At 32.0% G+C, this 23,887-nt stretch overlaps 1 protein-coding gene across 1 annotated transcript; it reads right to left on the bottom strand.

The window, feature by feature from the left end:
- Positions 1-1,692: 1,692 nt before the first annotated feature.
- Positions 1,693-23,467, bottom strand: LOC112679361 (heterogeneous nuclear ribonucleoprotein L-like). The gene is made up of 6 exons (XM_025549139.1): positions 23,405-23,467; positions 3,726-4,479; positions 3,173-3,326; positions 2,670-2,775; positions 2,478-2,591; positions 1,693-2,408 (listed from the first exon to the last, which is right to left on the bottom strand). Exons 2-6 carry the CDS (start codon positions 4,301-4,303, stop codon positions 2,062-2,064), a joined length of 1,299 nt encoding a protein of 432 aa, XP_025404924.1. The 5' UTR covers positions 4,304-4,479; positions 23,405-23,467; the 3' UTR covers positions 1,693-2,061.
- Between the last annotated feature and the right edge of the window lie 420 nt (positions 23,468-23,887).

The raw sequence follows: 23,887 nt of genomic DNA, 5'->3' as shown, positions 1-23,887 counted from the left end.
GTAACGATGTACATCATTCGACATTGTCACATTTTAGAAATTAATAGATAAATGTTCTTTCTATACGCGGGTAGAAAACATATATAAATTAATAAGGTATACATTTAGCAATATACCGATTTGGATTTCTCATTGATCAACCTTTAAAAGATACAAATTTTGATAAAATAACTTTTATCTCGCTATACTCAAGTATACAACACATTCTCCAGACCTTTTAAAGAACTCCTTGTGGCAAGTCCGTCCTTGCATGGGTACCGACTACCGTGGCTTGATAAATAGGTCATCAATATGTGCGTATTGACTGCCAAATATTTAATATTTCACTCTTATTTTAAAATTAGCATTCTCCATACGTGTATCAACAAGTGTCAAACATCAGTTCATCAAATTCTGTGTCGATTTCACTTTATTTCAACCTTGCTCTACTCCTGAAATAATCATAAGTGATTGAATAGCTCATTGATATCCGAAACCTGACTACGATTAGGAGTAAGTGCTATTATATTTAGCTTCCAAGACTGTCCAGTTGCATTGATTGTTTTTCAAATATTTGTGGCTCCGGAATACCTAACAGGAAGGTAGGTATTCAATTCAATTCCATATCCATATCTCTCGCCCTACTCTCTTCTCCTCATCCATTTCGTCTTTCTTCCATATTCTATCTTCTTAATTTTTTCTTTCCTTTCATGTTGAATTATAACAGTAGTCTGTCGAAAATCCTGAGTATTTCATCTTCGTAGACCGGTGAGTCGCAATCAACATTAGTCGCATTCCCTATTTCATTTCTTATCCATCGCTCACATATTGCATTCTTCCGACTGCGGGTCCACTGCCAGATTGGAATTCAGCCATTTTTTCGCGTTCAGGATAGTCATAAATTGATCCGAATTCCGTAATGAGATTACAATTTTTACTACTAATAGTATATGAAATAATCACCTGAATAAAATGTTTACGATTTCCCGTGTTACAAAGCGATGTTCTTGGTCATGAGACGATAAAATACTGTTATTTTCTGTATACAGCAGTGGTTCTCAACGTGTGGCCAATTTTAATTTGAAAGAGCGTCTTATTTAAAATAACACAAATTAGTTTGGAATTCTTTTGTCACTTGCATTTATACCATGCGAATTGTTTTGAATCAAATAAAAAACTATGCACCCTCGATTTCGAAAGAAGAGGAATTACTAATAATAGCATTTCCATGGATACTATTATTATTTGTACTTAAAAGACTGATAATAAATAATAAACTGTTTTTTTTTTATAAATGTTGTAAATGTGTGATAAACTAATTTAGATATAGACTCTATATCCATATCTATCTATATAATAGAGTGTACAAAAATAATAGATAAACTATAAAATATGAATTAAATAAGTATAATATATATACATTATTATTTTAATTATTGTTATGATAGTTAAAATTATCTATAGTTAAATTATTTAAATATATATGCCTACTAAATACAGATCAGTTATTTTTTAATCTATTCATTAAAATATACTAAATACAATTTTAAATAAATAGTAGGTAACGGTTGCTACTTATTACCTAGATCATTAATTATAATTAATTCATAATTATTGTCTTAGAAAATTAATACAATTTAATATTTTTAAATATTATATTCATAAATTGCTTCTTAAATTAAATTTAAAAAGTTTTTTAAAACTATGCACTCGTATTTCAGTAAAGTATGTATCGTCGTTCACTACGATGTCGGATTCACATTTGCCACGAGTGCTGAGTACGAAAAACGTTCGATGCGAACGTTTTGAACGATTTGGAAGCACTCGCCGGACTCACGTAGGATATGGCGTATACTCCCACCACCTACGTTTTCTCGACTATGCTCAAAAATGAATATTGTAAACAAAATTATGTTATCAAATTATTTTTCTATTATTTACTTGAATACGGATGGAATGAAAGTACACCGCGTAAATAGGAGTAACACATTATATAGTTATATTTTATTATTCGTTCAAATAGTTTATCGACGTTGCATCGCGAACAGGATGAACGAAAACAGATTTCCGAATGTTTACGCGTCAACCGGCAGTCCCGGCTGCACGGTCTGCAGGTTCTGGCAACGTACCCGACACACCACTAGATCCATACTGGGCGTCTACGGGATTTTCGGCTTCGGGGTCAATGGCCTCCGTCACAAGGTCCCTCGTATCCCATAACGTCCAGGTAACGTCTTCATCGGTCGCTCGAGTTACCCGTGACACTTTATACTTCACCGTGGATACGAGTTCGAGTTCATATCTGTGGAACAACCAAGGAGTGTTGCGCGACGTGGTGTTGAAAATCAGGGCGGTCGAGTCCCCGGACTTTTGCTGCATCTTCGACCATTTCGAAAAGCATAATTTCATCAGGAACGGGAATTCGGATCCTACCACAAACATATAAGCCATCGAGTGATAAACATTAGACGACAAGGCAAATGATATCAATAACGTACTCGATGATTCTAGCTGCATGTGATTCAGCAACAGTATAGCCTTGGCCGCCAGGTCGACGCTTTTCATTTCCAAAAGGCCCGTCGAACATTTAGCACCGGGCTGCTTTTGAGGTACTGAAACAAAAGAAAACAATAAAATCACTGCGCATATTTGTCACGCGTGAAATCAAAGTGTTTCGATGAACGACTAACAAATTGTTATCGATCGGACCGCGTCCTTGCAACCGAGGGTGTTTATCACTGCCGTACGAATCTGCGAGCCGCTAATATCCAACGGTGTATTGAAGAAATGCAAAATCTATTGAGCAGTTTGAATTATTTATTATAACAGTATATAATATCAATACGTCGACGCAGTAATATATTTAGGATTTTTCGTTAGGTAGGGGCGAGAGAGTGTCTACTTACTCATATCACTCTATTTACGTATCTAATATATTTTTAGTTGTATTGGTAATTCAATTGAGTTCTATAATAAAAGGTAAAATAATTTCTCTCGTCTTATCGATTCAGATTTTAAACGTCAATTACAACAAAAAAAGAAGAAATTTAGGGTAACAAATACGAGCCTCTCGGGAAATACATCACTGCGTCAAGGTGATTGTAAGAAGAAACTAAGGGAAACAACTACGAACCTCTCAATAAATACACCACTGCGTCAACTTAAACGTTATAATATATATATATAAATTTACCTTCGACGGTGCTGCGATTCGACGCTCGTTTACAACATTTTTTATGTACGAAAACCTATTCAGTTTACTGGTATCGTAGTATTTCTGTGCCGGCGTCCCGTCCGACAGTCTGATGATTTTTCCTTGGTCGCGTATATAAGAAAAATTGGAATATCTGAAATGGCCAATGGAAATCATGTGATGTCGACAGGTATAATAATTATTCAAATGCTCTTGTAGTCAACGATAAGAATTAATACATTAGAAATTTAACTTTCAAATTTCAAAATAAAAAACGTTTAGAAATTGCTTTGAATAACTATACTATTTTATTTCATTCAATACATTTGGGTCAAAATAACCGAATACGATACGCATAGAAATCACACCTGTACGAGTGACATAGAATGATGAACGTCTAAGGGCCGCCAATTTTAACTTTTTTTTTCTTGGTGTATTTAGTGTTATTGGAAATGTTTTTCTTACAGATGGCGAGAATCAAGATTGGCATATAAATAAAATTCCCCAAAACCGAGACTGTTACGATCCAAACATTTGAAAATTGATGGCTTACTTGACTTTCAACTTTTTGTGTTGATCCATTGGCAACAAGTGCAGGTAAGCCACACAACGTTTGGCGGCCTCCACGTCGTTTAGTTCGACGAGAACCTGTCCTTTTCTAAGTATCTTCACGGCAGTCACGTTGCCGTATAGACAGAATATATTGAATACCATGTCGCAATTGATTTTGCCTTCCAGCCCGTGTACGAGCAGCGTTTTTCCGGATCCTGCGCGCCGCGTCTGTGACGATGACGACCGGCGGAACGGCGGCACGGATGTATCTCCGCTGCCCGACTCTGGCTGCCTGCCGATCCACTGTACTTTGTTCGACCCTTGGTCCCTGTGAACATCCCTAGCACGAAAAACATTATTATTACTCTTACCGTAACTACGATTGCCTCTTTCGACCAAGAATGGACGTGATCGTCTGTCTTGAACGTTCGACACGTATTCCATGGTCGAACGGCGTCCTGCGGTTCCTTCCATCTGTCGTCCTCCATTATGAACCGGGCGGCGTCTGTAATCGGTGCATTGGTGGCGGGTAAGGTTCATCAACATGCGTTGTCTGTCTTCCTGTTGTTTTCTCTCCATTGCGAAAGAGTAATAAGTAAATGGTCAGTGACAGACGAAAATAGCGAAGGCTTCAAGATGACCGTTTTCAACCGTGAGTACGCGTGAAATTAGTAGAAATCTACGAATGAGATGAGATAGGCAATCGGAGTACACACGTACGTTTTCATGGTTTCGACTAACCGGATGTTATTCAGCTGTTTAATAAATAGCCAGTAAATGAAAATTACACGATATTATAAATTGCTATTATAAAACAATGGTCTTTACAATTTATCAATCGTTAAAATAATTATTAATTTCTAAGCTATTATTTGTATTATCTATGTAACATTATAATATTATAAATAATCAGCTAAACATTTAGTTAACTTAATCGTAATTATATAGGGGAAGCCAAATTCAAGCATTATTTTATACAAGCTATTTCTATGTATACTATCGTACGTTTTTTTAAAATCTATATACAACTGCCACATATTCTGTCGATATTCATATTTTTTCTTGATCTATCCTATGAACAATAGTTGCTCTGTTGTTGACTTTTCTCTTCTAAAGCCACATTGATAATCTCCTACACACTCTTCCACATACGGTGACTGATCGCACCACCGCAATGGGTACCGTACGATTACGTGCGATCCTTTTATCGGCAGTACCTTTTTAGGGGTACGATTGTGCCTGCTGCAAAATCTTAACTTCTGTGCAACGTTGTCAAATACATTTTTATCGAATATTTTTTCCGGAACAATAAAACTTAAATTTCATTTTTTGACTTCACTCGCTATGCCTGCCGGCTCCACTTTTAAACTCGAGTGCCACTGCAATTATTGAGTCTAACCGAGTTTTTATACAAACAAGACTATTGCAGATTGGATTATGCTTTATACGTGTCAAATTATTTTTTTTAGAAATTTTTAGTTAAAAATTCATAAAAAATCCAAATTAAATAGCTATCTTAATCGAATTATAGCAAATAAATAGTTAGAAATGTGTTACGTTAAAAATAATTATCATTTGTAATAATTGTAATAGAAATTTGACAACGATAATTCCAATTTCACGCGCAGTAGTACACTTTGTGCATTTGTACAAATTTACAAATTGTAAATTGTTTTAATCACATAGTATGTTTGGTACAATTTATTTTGCATAAATATGCACACATAGTCACCACAGAACTTTTTTAATTATCCCTATGAATACTCAACAGATCCTTTAAATACATAATCGATTTTTCGATCATCATGAAATATCGAATAGTCCTCACGTCATATTTAACAGTAGTCGTAATCTCATATTAAACTTTTGACAAATCATTGTTATTTTATATGTTTTTTCACTTGATCATTTTAGACGTGGTCATGGGGGGTAAAACATTATACTGTTGTATTTATCGGAATTTTTGTAAATACATCGTATATACCCGACAAACTTTCTCACCGAAATCCAAATCCAAATCTACTACACTAAATAATCGTGAATCAAACTAAATAATGTTCGGAAGTATTACCGATGGGTAAAATTCCTATGAAATTCTTTCGACGTTATGTTTTAAATAAATAAATAACTACTGAGCATGCAAATGATCAATGTACTAACCGTTTAATATTTTATGATGAAAAAATAATAATAATAACAATAAAAGAAGTTATGTAATGTAATATTAATTGTGCGCACAATCGACCAATATTATAAACGGTAGCACTGTTATGTACCGTTATCCTGGACCTAAATCGGTGACAAGTAACAAATCAATGTAAAAAAATACACACGGAACATAGCCACACAAGTTTACAACGTATTTCGTTTGTGTACGCGCACGTGTGCGTGTGTGTGAAAATCAACTGTACGGTAAAACGTAATTTTGTGGTTTTTTTTTTTTTTTTTATCGCAATGGAGAAAAATTCATTTCCGTTTTAGTATTTCGTCGTTGAGTGTGGATCCGATGCTCGTAATCAATCACATTGCACGTAATTGATGCGCTCCGCGCGTGCACGAGCCCACCTGTGTATACACGCAGGTACACGTGCAGTGCCCGTTTTATTATTATGTTGAAACTATATTTATTATTATAATTATATATTTTATTAATAAATTATGTTATGTTTGTATCCGACCGCGGTCCGCGTACGTTTTCCGTACCGCTTTTATACGTCGAGTACGCGGACTATCATTGTGAGCGACGATTCGATCGTCCGAAAACAGCTAAAAACCCAAAGAAGAAAAATAATCGAATCGACGAAACAATCGAATCCGTCTTCTTAAAGTTGCCCGCGTCCAACGCCGATGTCGGTTCGTTTCGTTCGGTGCGATACGTCATCTCGAAAGTTCGACGAAGAATCGGTTTGCGGATCGGAATAGGTAGTTCTTTGGTCACACTAATTGTCGTGGGCTTAGAACGATAAAAAAGAGGTAGGTACCGGCTTATCCAAAGTTAGTCAGTCTTTGGCTACAAAACGAGCGTTATCGTCGAATCATACGCATCGGGAGAACAGCGCATCGGACCGCTCTCGACATTCTTCGTCTCCAGAACCTCTGTGGGGCTGACTTTTATGTCCTTGACGGGATTTCGATATCGACCCAATACCACCGGTTGGTGCACTATCACCCTCTACGGCGGATCACTTACGCCCACCTCGCACCACTTTCGCAAACACGATTAAGAACAATCACTCGAGACTATTTTTCAGTCCGTCCTACGAAAATAAGCGGGTGATCCGGATTGTTGATCACGTTGACCATGATCATCAATCGTTTCCATATCGTTTTTGTGTTGAATTTTACATTCAGGCTGTATTCGTGCTTACAGCCACGGTCCGGTTGGCCCGAAATGTAATTTTGTCAATGAATACGTAGGTTAAATTGAAGATTTATTAATGTTGTTCGGCTATACATAAAACGTCAAAAAGGAAAAAAAAAAGTAAAGCTATAAATCCTGTCATGGTCGTATTTTTATTTATGTACCCTTTGGCGAGGATACATTCGAGGAAATTTCACACCAAAGTATAAATGACACTATCTAACAAATAGCAAATCTTTGTAACTATATGTTAGATAAGATTGAAAAAATAAACAACAGATATATTAAAAAATATTGGGAAAAAAATGCAATCACACAATACAAAAAATATTTTCTTGTTTCACATGATAAATATTGTATGTAAGAATATTAATGGATTCGTTTATTTACATATCACGTGAATCTTTGAAGTTTTTTAAATTTGCACTATATTCGTTTTTACAACAATTCAGTAGTTTTTATTTTCTTAGATTTTCTATGTAGAGTTTGAATAAATCAAAAATCATAAGACACAAAAACTAACATAGAAAAAGAAATTTAAACTGCCGCTGGAGTAATTTGTGAACATTCAATTTTCTCTTAAATGATTAGAGGCGTAAAGATATACACTAAAAAAATTGGTTACAGTATAAGTTTTTAGTTGTATTTCTGATATTTTAGTATTTAGATAGATCATTGCATTTCAAATTAACATTGAAATATTTAAGCAGTATTGTAGATTGATGTGAATCAAAAACATACTATGGTGTAGGTTATCAATAACTCAACAGTAAAATTGTATTACGTATCTTAAATATATTACGTGTTTTAAAATATTTATTATTTTCTATAATCTTAAGAGCACCCCGACTAAATAATATTAATGTTAAATGTTGTGATGTGTAATTTGTATGCAGACATTGTGATTATATCATCCTAATCAATTATTATTCAGTGTTTACAAAATTTGTAACTAACACTAATTTAAAATAAAATAAATAAAATGATTATAGTTATTATTCAATTTTTTCATAAACTATATCAATGATTTTTATTGATTAACCGAAATGATTGGAATTTGTTTTTTTTTTCTAAGTATTTCATTTATATAAACCAAAGAGTTACCTAAAATAACTGTACTGTTTCGTTAGTAAAATTAATTGTTGGGTATTGGTAGTGTTTTCCGAAGTTACTTTGAAAAAAACACAGACGTAAATTATTCTGTACGATATTTACAAATAATGAAAATATTAATAATAACCTGGCAGAAAACGAATAAAACGAATTAAAAACTTGTATGGCTTGGCCGTTTAGGTTCACGTCCGCGCGAATTACCAAACATATTACTCGACATGGCCTTCAGTGGACCGTTTTGGAATATCGTTTACGTACTAACTCGTGGTGTACAATATGTGTTTATATACAATATAGCATTTGAACGCACTAAAACTATACATAAGCCTTTTAGAATTCAGTTGTTTATCGTGTTAAAATAAATATGAGCACCTACGCTCTCGTGACTTCACATAATTACCAAGCAACTTTACCTCACGCTCAGAAAAGCGTAATGAAAAAAATAATAATTATTCGTCCAAAACATCAAAGTACCGATTTTGTTTGATTTCTTCAATTTATGTTGAAACGTTTGGCATAGATTTACTTACTTTTTACCCTATAAGCAAATGAGATATATTTGCAACACAAATGCAAATGCGAGTTCTGTTATAATAGATAAAAGTATAATATAATTTTTTTTTTTACTCTTTTACTTAATTTGAATTTATAATTGTAATATTTATTAAAATATTCAAAAATCCCACATTTTTTAACTTTCATGAGCTTATAAAAAATAAACCACAAGTCCGATCCACGGGGACTTTTAGTATTTTACAGAACTTGTTTTATTAAATTTTTTTAAAAATAAAACTTGATTGGGATTTTTTTCCGCCAATTGCAAAAAATTTTATTTCTCTATTTCTTGGCCTAACATAAATCTATTGTAATGCATAACACAAAAAAAAACCTTGTTCACTTTATTTACTAGATTTATTTGTTTATTTGTTTTATTTTGTTTTATTTTATTTGTTATATTTTGTTTTATTTGTTTATAATTTATTTGTACCGAACTGCTAAAAATTGTATTATCTAATACATTTCAACAATAGTCGTGTGTATTAAATCTGGTTTAACTCAAAATGGCATATTTTTTTAAAAATTTGTTTATAAATGTCGAAATTGAACCGTTGATATAACCATAAATCGACTGGTTGTATACAATTTAATCTTCGAGGTCGAAACAATTTATTGTCAAATGATATTTTGAAGTATGTCAAACTTTCAATTCGATATTACAATCATTCCTACCAATGGACTTAGATATTTTACACAGACTTTGTGTTGACCTATTTTTATTTTTTTATGGTTACGTACTAATATCCTTAACGATCGTAGTATAAAAATAAAAACTAAATGTAGCAACTTTAAACATCCATAGCATTGGTAGTTGCAAACATTGTTATTGAATTGTCTATCCAATGCCATCCATCCATACAACTCTATTGATTTAATCTTTTTTTTTTTTTTTATGCTACATCATATCGCCGATCATTAAACATATCTTGTAGCGCTATGACATAAGGTTTTATTAATGGTAACATTGACACACTAAACATTTTTTTACGTTCAAATATTAACATGAAAATTAGATTTTATAGAATGTATTTCAGCTTAATCCTAAGCGGATGAACATTTTAAACTATTAATTTCATATAAGAAATAGTTTTGGATAAATTATGAGTGGATTGCATTAAATATGAAAAATACAAATTTGTATTGCTATTTTTATTTTAACTTTTCGTTATTCTTCGAAAATTGTATGCATTCGCCAATAAGACCTGAAAATATCTAAGAACCGTTGTGGATTGCATAGAGTACATATGTATGTAAAAGTTGAAAAATAAAAGTTCAATATTATACTATGTATAGGCAATCAAAATTTTTTTTTTTTTTTATATGTTGAAAAATTTTTACTATCATCTATACTTGGAGAATGTAAAGGTACAATCTTGTTCGTTTTAAGTTTAAATTAATAATACAAAATTATTGAACATTTACTGACTTGTGATTGACATTGCATACGAATGTAGTGGGTAGAATTACAAGTGTAGATTGACAATGGTACATACAATCGTATTTACAGTGTTATGGTTATGCCATATTACATTTGCATATTAAAATAAAAATATTGGCAATTAACTTTCATAATATTCAAACAGAAGAAATTGTTTTCGAATTTTTACAAAACAATGGTTTATTATAGAACAATTATGATATATTTTATACCTGCCGTCATACTTTGCCAATGAAATATAATGGAAAAACGAAATCATATATTATACGGAAAAAAAAACCACTTATGTTCAACGGGAGTCGTAAAAATATTTTCATGCGCTACATAAAAAATAACGTTGGAAAACGGTCAGACGACCACTAACATTAATTTTAGTCTATAATCAAATGCAGCCAAGAACCAGTAGAGTTTATGATATAGTATAATATTGTAATGTTATTTTATTTTTTCAAAACGATTGAAACAATAAATAAAGAATAAAATATATAAAATTCAACCGAAAACAATGGGTGAGGTGACAGGAAAATATTTTTACCAATCGAAAACACAAATCTGTGTAGAATATACTATCAAGTATTATTTTTACCCGAAAAAGAAAAATTATTGATACTGATTATTTGCGTAACATTTGTTTATCACTTAAAATACGTGTTAAAGAACGTGCATGTCAATCAAATGTGTAAATTAAACCTTGAATACATTTTAAGAATTTTATACCGGGTTGATAATTTATCATTTTGATAAATTAATCAGAACTCGTCGACTAACTTATCGGTCTAAGGGTACCTTAGAAGATTTGAGTTTGATTAATAGTAGTGAATTGTATACTATGTGACGAAGGAAAACGAACGGTTTTACGATTTTGCAAAATGAGATAGTAGATATAACGAACTTTTATAAGAGGGGAAAAGAAAAAACGAAGAATATTATTTATTAAAATTGGATTCTGAAGCAGCAATAATGTCACCACAATGCCAGATAGTTCTAATTCTGGTGACGGACACATAGTTTCAATTTCGACAAAAAAAGATAAAAAAAAAATAACGAAGAAATAAAAGTGTTTTAAATGTTCGTGTATCGTACTGAAATGCAGTACGATATTAAACGTTTTCAACAGTCTTGATCCTGAAACGAATATTTTTACCACTGAAAGTTTTAAAAATAGGATAACATAGAAATCTCTGACTTATGAAAGTCTTATTACTCACACCCATAAATTGTGACACATCCATAGAATACTGACATTAAACTCTTGACCCAAATTACGTATTCGTGTACAACTCAAAAAGTCTTGTAGGTTAGGTACATGATTTATAAAATATGCATTGTCAAAAGACGATGTAAGGGATTAAATATTGTTTCGCGTTTTATAAAAGTGAACTACGGGTAACATATTAAATATTACTGTTGTTTTAAATATTAACATCAAAAATAGTTTTTGATTCACCCGGAAGTTGTCCGGATTTTATTAAAATTGAAATCGCTTGCTTGTCCCGATTTTTAATCTACTGATATTGAGCAAAATACTTTTTATCACCATAACAAAAAAAAAAAAAACTGTACAGTCCGAAAAAATCGTAAGAAAGATACAACATTACAAAATATAAAAAGAAAATTAAACGCGTGACCCATGAAAAATAAAATTTATGTTATTAAATTGCTGCTTGATAATTGATTAGATAATTTTTAATGTAACCTGATCAATTAGTTTTGTTTACAGTTTTCAATTATTATTGAAGAGATTCAAACGATCCGCACTTATATATAACTATGAATAGATACCGTAACTAAACATATTTTATTGGCATTCGATAAATGCTTATAGCACTTAGGACAGCAATTAAAAAATAAATTACCAAATTATTTTGAAACACGGCTTGTAAAAAAAGATCTTAAACCCAAAAACATTTGATCCAGAATCGTCGTATTGTTGTAATTTTTATGGGTGGTTTTCCGTTCGAAAAATAAAGGATTATCGTTCAACTGACCTGTTCTTTTTTTGCAATGTAAACTTCTCCATCCGTAGCTCTATATGACGAACGCATACGTGTATTGGTCGCTATCAACGTGAAAAACTAGTTTCAAGTTTTCCCCAGCCGTTCGAATAAATAATCCATTACAAAACGTGAGGTTTGATTTTTAGGTTTACGGTTTTAAAAATGGATCATCTACAGTAGACCACCATAGTGATATATGTTTTCGGAAATAAAAATCGACGAGAATGTTCTAGGATTTGATTAAGTGCATTCAGATATTATTTTTACAGGAACCTCTCGTACCTTTACAATACTGGCTGCTTACTAAATCGAAATCAATAAGACAACGGGATGAAGTTTAAACAAATACATCAATGCGAACAAGCGAATACACGCGTGCTACTTTAAACAGGTAACAACAATAACGATGCCGTCATTATTATCATTGTTATTATTATTATTATTATTGGTTTGGATAGCTGTAGATAACTTTTAAATTCGTTTTTATATCCGTATCAATAAGTAAGTGAGTACATCAAACATCTAATCCGTCGACGTTTGGGGCATTTCTTAACGCATATTGCCCACTGATGATCAAGATTATGTAGGCCTACGCGATAGTCATTCGTTAGGCTCGAAAATCGATAGTGTCAAAAAAATCAATTATTTCGATTAATCTATATATTTTAAAGATAAAATGTATATTCTTAGTTTTTACGAAATGATTTTATTCGCCATGTACAATAGTCAATTATTGGATTGAAATAATCGATACTATGGATATAATCTATACTATCGGATAACCAATCATTTTTTTTAACCCATGGCACTTTAGGCTATCGGGTTTTTGAACGTGGGGGGGTTGGATGTTATAGGATTTGAACATACGGTAGGGTGAAACACGTGTATGCATAGTGTATGTGTGTGCCATGTGGGGCATAACTTCGTCGCTAAAAGTTACTATTGTCACTGTAGTAGTATAGTCTGTTAAAGAAAAATAGCTATCAGTTATCACTGCTATCAATGTATCGAATATCGATTGTATCGATATTTCCGATTATATCGATATACCCGATTAATCGATATATATTTATTTCTTATTTATATCTATTAATCGAAACTATCGAGTATAAAAAACGATTAATCGATATGTCGGCACAGGCCTAAGATTATCATTGTAGTGATAAGCAATCTTATTACGACTAATAATCATAGTAATAATCATAACAGCAGTTATAACAATAATTGTCCGCGTCTAATCGTACCGTGACCAATAATTATGCGTGCGCGGTGTCCACCACCGGCAGCCGATAACAATCTCTTTCCGTTCGGAACGCAAAACGACGATATTGTTTTACCGAGAAAACGCGCGATCGACCGAACTTCCGGACTTCCCGATTTCCGAGCTCCGGCATCGACTGGTAACGCGAACCGTCGCATAGAGACATTGATCTTTTGGTCCACGTTCAGATGATACGTTTTTACCGATGCCATAGGTAGAGTGATCAAATATATGGGAGGGGGGGACTGGAAAAATAATTTATAATAATAAAAAATAAAAAAACACTGTAAACTAAATGAAAATAAGACATTTATTTGTTTCCAACTATAATTCCAAACGTCTATTGGTTTTTCAATAGATATTTAAAATATATCATTTGGATCAATATTATTTTAAATATCTCTTTCAATATTACCAGTATTGCCAGGAAGAAAATACGGTCTTGAGTCATAGTTGACCGTATATATGTGTTGACACGTCTCATTATCGAAAACGACCTCTCACATGATGCTGAAGAAATTTTTAGGGTCAGAGCTAAATTCAAAAGTTTATATACATTAGGAAAAGTTGAAATTGTTGACAAATGTTGGAAAATCAATGACATGATGTTATATACGAAACGGCTGGTACATATAGTGTGTACATACAAAAAATGAAGAAGTGATATCATCAGTGTTGGGATTTATTTAGACAAATTTATCTAGATAAAATATCTTTATAGATTATTTGTCATATATTATCTTATCTAGATAAATAACGCCTAAGTTATCTAATTACTTATCTAAGATGAAATTTTTACTTATCTAGAGAATTTTATCTAGATAATTGTTTGAATTCTTACCAAGAATAGTGTTATTTTTATTATTTTATTTTTATTCTTGTATGGAGATAAATCCAATAATTAGAGATCATCAAAATCATTCCAGCCATTCTTGAATTATAAATTCTGTAACTAACTCGACTTTCTTTTATATATATATATATATAAATTTTGTATTCATAATTATAGTTCGTATATTATTAAAATAAGTAATTATTATTTCTTGGTATATCATTTTATTTGTATTTCCATGTCGGGAAAACATTTTTAGTATTATTGAACTTAATTTTTTATTTTTCCATGGAAGTTTCAAACATAATAGGTATTTGATTTTAGTATAGGTACACATGTAACTCATACGCCGAACAGTCATTATTTCACTCTTGGAATCCGTAAAGTCGTAATTACTTATAGAATAATGAAAATCATCAAATTAAGATTATATGGAAAACAATATTGTTAACTTAAAATAATTTCTTATGTATTCTGTATTCATTCTAATACTTACAAAGCAATTTTCATTGTTTTTTTTTTTTTTTTGTGTCACATTTTAGTGATTACCTATCATTAAATATTATACATTATTTATAAATACTGCTTAATGGTACACTACATTACTACAATAAACATTAAACACTTAGGTACCTATTTATAATAATGATTATAATTGAGCCTTCATAGATATTATTACTAATATGAAATATTGACCAAAAAATAATATTTTTTGAAAATATCTTTTTTTTTTATCTAAATAAAAATGAAATTATCTTTTATCTTTATCTAGATGAATTTGGATATATTATCTTTCATCTTCATCTAAATAAATTTTGCATTATCTATTCCCAATACTAGATATCATTTTATAACTCATAATTACAATAAGCACACAAATATTTGTTAGGTGCAAAAAAACATTCACTTACAGTATTATTGCCAATAAATAATTACAAAAGTTGATAATTTTAGTATTATTTTCATTCGCTTCAAGTTCAATATAATAAGCACAATTTATATTTACCTAAACAGTATTTCCCAGTAAACACAATAAGCTAGTGCTTAGGGCGGCAAACAATTTTTAATATTACATTTTTTTTATGTGTAACTAAAACTAAAATAAATGCAACTAATAACCCGATGGGTACTAGGCGCTAACTATTTAATTTTGAATATAATTTCAAAGTGAACTGTTTAAGCATTTTTTACCGCCATATTTTTTATCGTTATATTTTATATCATATTTTTATAATTAAGTTTTTCATATGAGTGTACGTATTAATTTCCATAACAGCTGTATATTTTTATTTTACATCGTTAAAATTTTAAGTAATAAATGAAACGACTATAGTTGTATGCTTTGATAACATTTTTTAGACTAGAAAAATACTTATTTATAAAAGACTCCAATTTGTTTAGTACTAAATGGTTAAATCCGGCATAAGTCGTAGCGCGTCGGACCAACCTGTCGTAAAACCATCGTTTGCATCAGTTCGTTCGAATGCGGAAGAAGATACACGTGCGGCCGATTCGAATCGTTGATACTCGTAACATTCGTTTTTCGCGTACCACGCGGGCAGCGGTCGGATCGAAAGTCGACGAACCATCGACAGCAGCCGTCGATCAAATGTTGTAGAATATTTCCGCGGTAAATCTAGCACAGATGTGTAATTCCCGCTAATATTGTAGTGTTGAAAACCCTGTTTCGTTGTACAAACCAAATACGTAACCACTGAAGCACTACAATAACAACCAGCATTACACGAAGCGAATACGTAATGCAATTTCACGACAGCCGCGTTCTCAATCCTCATCCATCTCGAAAACGTAAACTGATTAATATCACTACGACAGTATTATGATAAAAAATAAAAATAAAAAAAGAACCCGATGAGTAATTCGAACTCGTATACATTTTTATTAATCATTATGAATAAATAAACGTTTTACTGTTTGTCATAACGTTTTTTTTTTTTATTTTGCCGACGAGGGTAAAATGTCTTTAAAGTCTACCTTTATTAAAAACCGTCCGATGAAAAACCTTAAACAGAAATATGAAACTGTTGTTTTCATTTCAAAACAAGTTTTTGATAAAATTTTAAAATAACGTCCGTCATGTCACGTTTGCTGTACCCTTCGTACCAGTGTCACCAACAATAGTAATTACCAAAATAATTATGTAGCTATACAAAAGCGTAATCTTGTCAAAAGTGCATTCGACTCGACGGACGAGTGAAAGGTGTAAACTGATAGAGAAAAAGTATACGAAAAAGGTAATTATAACCGTATAAGCTACGTAATGTAATAACAAATATCTATTCGATTACGTATATGGTGTCGTTGTAAACGGTACCAGGTTTTAAAAACAGAATTAAATTTGCAAATAATGCACTACGTTGGATGCCAGGTGGATATAATATTGTTCCAAGTTCTGAACCTGTATTCCGTAAACATTCTTGAGGATGTGGCACCCGATCCTTTTTTCGTAGATTTTTATCACCTTCACTCCCTTTACCTTTATTATTTAATTACATATAAAACCGTATTAACGGCGAGAACAGAAACGGTCTTGGGAAATCGTCGAAAGCTTGAAATTGAAATCACTTCAAATATCGACAATCGAACTGTATGTATGTATTTGCTTGTTTACGGGGGTTTGTGGAGAGGTTCAATACCTTCCCCCACCTATGAATAACCTACTTATGTGGTCAAAAATCATCAACATATTAAATAATACTAGTATTGTAAAATTTAGTTTCAGAAAATAGTCGGTAAATTTGTATATTTATAACCCATTACCCCTTCTCACCATTATGTGCTAGTGCTAACCGGCCATATCCATATTCGTCATTATACTCGGAGTACTCAAAATCCTGGTCAACTATCGTAGTTAACAGCTCACAAGGATCCCAGTACACTTTATAAGCGAATGCTATATTTGGTTTGAAAAATATATTTTAAGATGCTGATCAATTATAGTATTTTACCTAATCAAAGTTAACAAAACATTTAGAATTACATTTTTTTTAGCATTTACTACTTCAGGTTTATTTTATCAAAATTGATAAATCATAAAAATATGTTACATAATACATGTATAACTACATAATTAAAAATCAATTAATGGAGAGAGGGGTTTGGCGATTTCAAAATATCACGGGAATAAATACTATATTATTTTATCAGCTATAGGCTACAGACTTTAACCGTTATTAAAACATAACCGATAAAACGTACTAAGGAGAGGGCGAACAACCCTTCGTTCATCTCGTCAGCAATGCCACTGCTACATCATCAATACATAATTATGGATTGTCGTGATAATACTTATTTCTATACGTAGAAATGCACATAAGACATAAACATTTTAGTTCGATTAAAAAATAATAATCATTCTAAACCATCTACCGTCAAACGAATAAACCATAGACCACTCATTATGTCTCAATTAGGTAATAAATTATTTAAGCATTTATTTTATTTTTCAAAGGGTTTTTAAATTAAATATTATTATTTAGTTATTATACTTCTAAAACAATAGATATTCAGTAATATCATAACTGTAAGAAACTTCCAAGGTACGTTGTCCAATTACGATAGTCATTTTTTTTTTTTTTTATGTAGAAAATATTTTCGTTCAAAGAAAAAATTTACAGAATCGGAAAACATTGTGCAATCAACAACATAATCTATTTAATATTTAACTATTATATCACGTCAGCCGTTACACATTTTCTTCGGCTAACAAATATAGAAAGATCTATCTTTTATTCTTGACGTCAGACGTATCTCATAGTTATATGTACGAATGTTAACATAAACTCGATGTGTAACAGTCTAAAGTGTAAATCCTTATTTTGTTACGGCTATTGTAATGTTTTATATTGTATGAGTGAAGCATGTTACTATCAAAAGCGTACTATTTGTTCGTTTATAATTAAAAAAAAAAAAAAACGGCTACGGCTTACCGTTCTGCCGGTATATCTACTAACCAATAATACACAGCGGTATTGTGTACGTGAGAATGATTCGAAAACTAATATGATTAATATTCGAATTATTCATTATGAAACAGGATGACACAAACAAATAATACGCGCCTGCGTCATCTGTATAGGGCACGTTCGCTAATGTTAATTGAAACAAAATTGAAGTTGTTGGTTATAATATTAAAAAAAAAATTCCAATTAAATTTTGAAATTCAAACCATTCACGTGATGGTCATTGCAAAATCACGTGTACTCGTTCGGTGTAGCAATAATTCTCGCACAAAAGACTCGTTTACTTACTGTGGATACCATCAGTCAGTATTACATCGAAGTGCTATTACATTTTCTAACGCCTGCGTAATACGTCGTACGCGTGTTCGTGTTGTTCGATATCGACGCGTCAATATGCGAGTTTGATCCGCGACGGATCGAACGGAAAGTATAAAATTTATTTTTCAAGACCGTTGAAGCTACGTACATGTCTCCCCCCCCCCCCCATTCGTTTTAATTTTTCAACTTTTTCCAACGCCAATATTTAGTGTTCCATTCCCTCCGATTACTATCACCACTTCCAGAATTCCTGCTCAACTTCCGCTCCCTCAAAAATCAAAAAACTATGGGTAGGACTGGCGACACGTGTCAAACAAACAAGATTGAACAGGAATTCCAGAATTGGTGGCAGGGATCGGCAGAAACGGAGTACTAAATATTGGTGTTGGAAAAATTTGAAAAATGAAAATGGGTGGGGGTGGGGACATGTACGTGTTGTAGCTTTCGATTCTCGCACGACACGCCCGAACATTTGTACGTTTGTAGATCACGCGAGTAGACGTTGATCGACGCAGCTGTCTGACATTTGAACGGCTCCGCCGAAGAGATTTGTTCAAGTGGCCCGTGGAGAAAAAAGTTGGCAACCTCTGTTGTAAAACAGCACTTTGCAATGGTCAAACTCATCGTATAAAACGCAGTACGATAAGTTTGATCACTACCGCAAATGACTATCGCTGTTGTTACTCATTACTCTTAGTTTTTCTTTTTTTTTCTAAAATGGCCGATGGCCAACGTGTTTTTGACAATTCCACTGATATACGGTAAAACAGTATCCGTAAAACAGTATCAGTAAAACACTAAACAGTGGAGTGGTGTCGTATCCACGCAGTCTGCTGTGCTGTCGGAAAAATGTATTCGTTCGTTTCTCAATGAACTCTTGTGCCGCACATTATCGATGGATTGCAGTGACCGAATGTTAGATATAATAAATGTAATAGGTCTGCAGAACCGTGAAATTTATACTGTACACAATGCTAATATTTGTGTTATTATTTTTTGCAATAGTGGTTCGAATTGTTGCAAATGGTTTTTATTGTGATGTGTACTTCAGTGTATCTGAATTGGTACGAACCTATCAATACGTTTTATTGATAAATGGATTATTTTTAAGAAAAATGCGCATCAGTAGTAAACATTTAGGTTTTTAATATTTAGTACTTATAGAACTGTAGTCGAAATGTTTACAAATTATTTCAAAGACTCATTTAAAGTGTTGACAGTTACATTTTTATCAATGATCATAAACATCCATTTTTTTTGCATCAAAATAATCATCGTTTACTCGTTTTGAATGGACGTAAAGACAAAAAAACGAGACGCAAAATATCGAAATGCATGAATCGAAATCGATGCATTTTTACGTAATTTCACCACTCGATCTGTCTTAGATTTTTGCATAGTGCTTTTGCGGTTGACGATTCGTGCGAGGGTGTATACTGATCGGAGACCACTTGTGCAACCGATTGTGGGACTGGTACACGATTCGTACGGAATCGTGTCGTGTACAATCAGGCACGTAACCAGACATATTTCTATAAGGGGGCCAACATTTTTTGGCCCCTTTCTGTAGTTGTGTTTATCAAATGTGCGTTCGATATCCGTATTTGGAATTCCTAGTTTTCAATCTATTAATACACGTACTATTGTCTTATCTCAAATTGTTAAGTGACGAATATTTATAAAATAGAATCTCAGAATTTAATTTTTGTTATACGATCATTAATTATATGGAATGGGTGCATGTAAGCTCCGCCAGAAAAATAAAAAAGGTAAAATTGGGTTCATGTAAACTCCGCCACTAAAAAAATGCAGGTAAAATTGAATACATCTAAACTCCGCCAGTGAAGAAAATCGAGTAGTAGTATAAAATTAATATGTAATATGTAAGTAATAATAAGTGAATAATATAATTATAATATTATATAATATCATACTTCCATTTTATTTCACCAGACGCATATTTTATATTTTGGTTAGACTTGTAGTTGTTAAATAAAACCAATAAATTGCCTCGTTGACCAGTAATTAATTTTATATTATTACTTTGTTGCGACATATTTCGTTCAATATAAAATACGAGTATACACGGAGACACGCAGACGAATGATTACGTTCGTTAAAGTATACTTAACGTATACCTTACCTACTTCCGATATTATCATTGGAAATACTAATTTCACATAATATGATATGAAGATAAAATTATTAATAAATGAATCAATGTGAATATATATCCACCATGAAATGAATCGAACCATGACAATAGTTTTATCAATTTCGACATACATCATCGCAATAGATGTCAACGTATTTAATGTGAGAAGACATGTGGAAATGAGCACGAGCAGGTAAACAAAAAAAAAAAAAACTGGAGGAGTTTACATATACCCATTATAAATAAGAAAAAAACTGGCGGAGTTTACACTAGACCTTTTATTATCGTTTTATTTTAACCGATATTCTAGGGGAGTTTATAATCACCCATACAGAATATACATTCAGGATTTAGCCGGTTTGGGACAACTAAACACCATAATATTTAAAAATCAAAATCAAGGGGGCCAGTTCGGGGCCACTGATTTTTCTTAGGGCGCCAGGCCCCCTAAGCCCCCCCCTTGACGATGTGCTTGTGTACAATACCTGCAGGACTTTAAACAGGTCACGAGATGCGTCCGTCATCTGCGAAATGCAACCGACGGACGGTGTGAAGCGATCCTACCACCCTCGGCAATTTTCACCAGCCCCGGTGGTGAAAATTTTCTATATGCTATAGTTACCATGGGGTTAGTTAATAATTATGATACGCAGAATATCTTGTTATCGCCTGGGAAATGAATAACACGTTCAGGAGCATTTATAGCGCCGACAAACATACGTTGGGATGTAATTATATTTACCTACCTTTACTGGTATGTTTTCACCCACGAAGTGTGGTTCGACGGAAAAGGGCCACGTTTTTCCTCGCACGGTCCAAAAGGGAGTCGACTTAAAGTTCAACAGTTATCTAATTAATGTTTCAAACTTAAATCCCTTCAGCATTCTGTTTTAGAGTGTGCGTTAAGGTTTACAATTCGATCGCTGTTGGTGTGTTACCTACCGTGGACACGTTCCCGGGGCAAATAGATTTGCGGGTCTATGCACGACCGTAATGAATAAATCATGTTAGTTATTAGAAAGACTTTTGGTCCGCATAATAAGTCCGTATAATGCTAATTCAATGATAATAATAAGAACTTTGAAATTCTGAGGCAAGGAACAAAATAATAATAGCGAAATTATTTCGGTGACACTTAAATTTTAACATCCTTAAGTTACACCTGTTTTATGATATTGTACGGAACTATACATTTAGGTTGTGTATAAATACTAGAGTGATATTTTCTTATTTTCTCATAAAATTATCCGATATGCACGAATCTGTTCTGAGAATATAATTAAAGCGGTTGGATAGTTTTAAAATAACGAATAAATAATATTTTATTTAATACACATTTGGGTTAAGAATACATGACTAGTGGAGGAAGGCTTAATTTTAAAGTTTATTTTTAATTTAAAAAGACAAACAATTTGTGGTCTAAAATAATCCCGAATTCTAAAAATTTAAAATATAAACAAACCACCCTTCACTTTTTCTAATTATCTCTTTGATCCCTTTAAAAAATATATATATATATATATTTTTTTTTTGTACATATTATGTACAATGAATACGTTAAAAAGAATAATAAATCGATTCATAAGATACAGTAACGTAACCAGAAATATCTCTTGGGGGGTCCAAAATTATATTACAATAGATATAAACATAAATAATTGTGTTAATAATAAATGTATTTTTTATTTGTGCTACCATATTAATAATAAAATTAACGATCATTCAGTTGTTGAATGTATGAATCAAGTAAAGGAATAAATAAAGCTATTTTGAAATATTCTTCAGGATCATTTGCTGAAATATTTATGCAGTGTTTTTGGCGTTTAGCTAATCAAGGAATTTCAATTTTAATTTCAAAATCATTTAATATTTCATTAAGATCATTATATAGTTTGTTAAATTCAAGACTAACGTTTTTTCTTATGGACATTAACTGTTTTTTCACTAAACTTTTATGTTCAACAGCGTCAACTAAATCAATATTTGTGGTTTGTAAATATTTACAAAGCGAATGAGTATACTGAGAAACATAATTAAGAATAGTCAGGGCTACATTAAATTCCGATGCTTGCAGTGCTAATAGAAGTTGATTTGCTTTACTTGATGTATCACTGTCACTTCACATAATTATTTCTTCTAAACAATTTAAAATTGCAGGGAAAAATTCATAAAATGTTTCAATTGAGTTATAACGCTTAATCCACCTAGTTGGACATAATCTATTTAGTTTTTGTTTTTGATATGAAGATTCGTTTTGTTTTAGTTTGTCTAAATGTGTTAAAAAAAACTGTTGTCTCTTCGGAGTGTTAAATAAATTATAACATGTTTTAGCTGCAATTCCATTAAATCTCCCACTCATACTTGCCGCCCCATCATAACCTTGACCTCGTATTTGATGATAATTTTTTTTTATGATAATTCGTTTTTTCATGATTATTAAACCGTTCTACAGCATGCTTCCATTTATTAAAAGCCTCTGTGCAAAGCTGACTAAGCGGCTGATTACCCTTACCACCTTTTGATTGAGAAAAAAGCACACAATATTTACAGTAGGCGCCATCTTTTACTTTACTATAAGCAAGCCAATTCCATTTTTCTAGCCAGCTATATTGAAATTTTAATAGTTTCTTGTCAAGCTCAGTAGAAGGAAATGAAAACGTCTACCTGGAATCCAGATGTTTTCTAGGTATTTAATTTTTTCAGCATCGTTCAATGTTTACCAACATACATGTTAATATCGAAAATACTATGGTCAACTACACTCACTGTTTCTGTATTAAAAGTTAGAACATCATTAGTAGTAAGTTTAGAATTTGATTCTGATGAATCTAATACTTTAAATTATATATTTAAACGTTTCATAATGAAAGTATAAAGTACAAAATACGAATAGAACAGAAAAATACAATTTTATATTAACTGGACAACCGTTTACGACCGTTAAGTTGAGATAAAAAAAAGCAAATTCTTGTTTAATAATACGGTACGTTAGTAGGACCATAATTGTAGGAGTAGGTTAAAATATTACGAGTATATTGCGATAAGCAATATATATATAATTATCATAAACGTTATAAAGTAAACACGTTTAAGTTAATGTCTATGACCGTGATTAAAATGGTTGGTAGCATTAGTTCGATTTTCGAT

This window comes from Sipha flava, unplaced genomic scaffold (genome assembly GCF_003268045.1).
Source record: "Sipha flava isolate LNK unplaced genomic scaffold, YSA_version1 134_pilon_pilon, whole genome shotgun sequence".
Taxonomy (NCBI): Eukaryota; Metazoa; Arthropoda; class Insecta; order Hemiptera; family Aphididae; genus Sipha; species Sipha flava.
The sequence above is the reverse complement of the archived record's forward strand: the minus strand, read 5'-3'. Positions and strand labels throughout refer to the sequence as shown.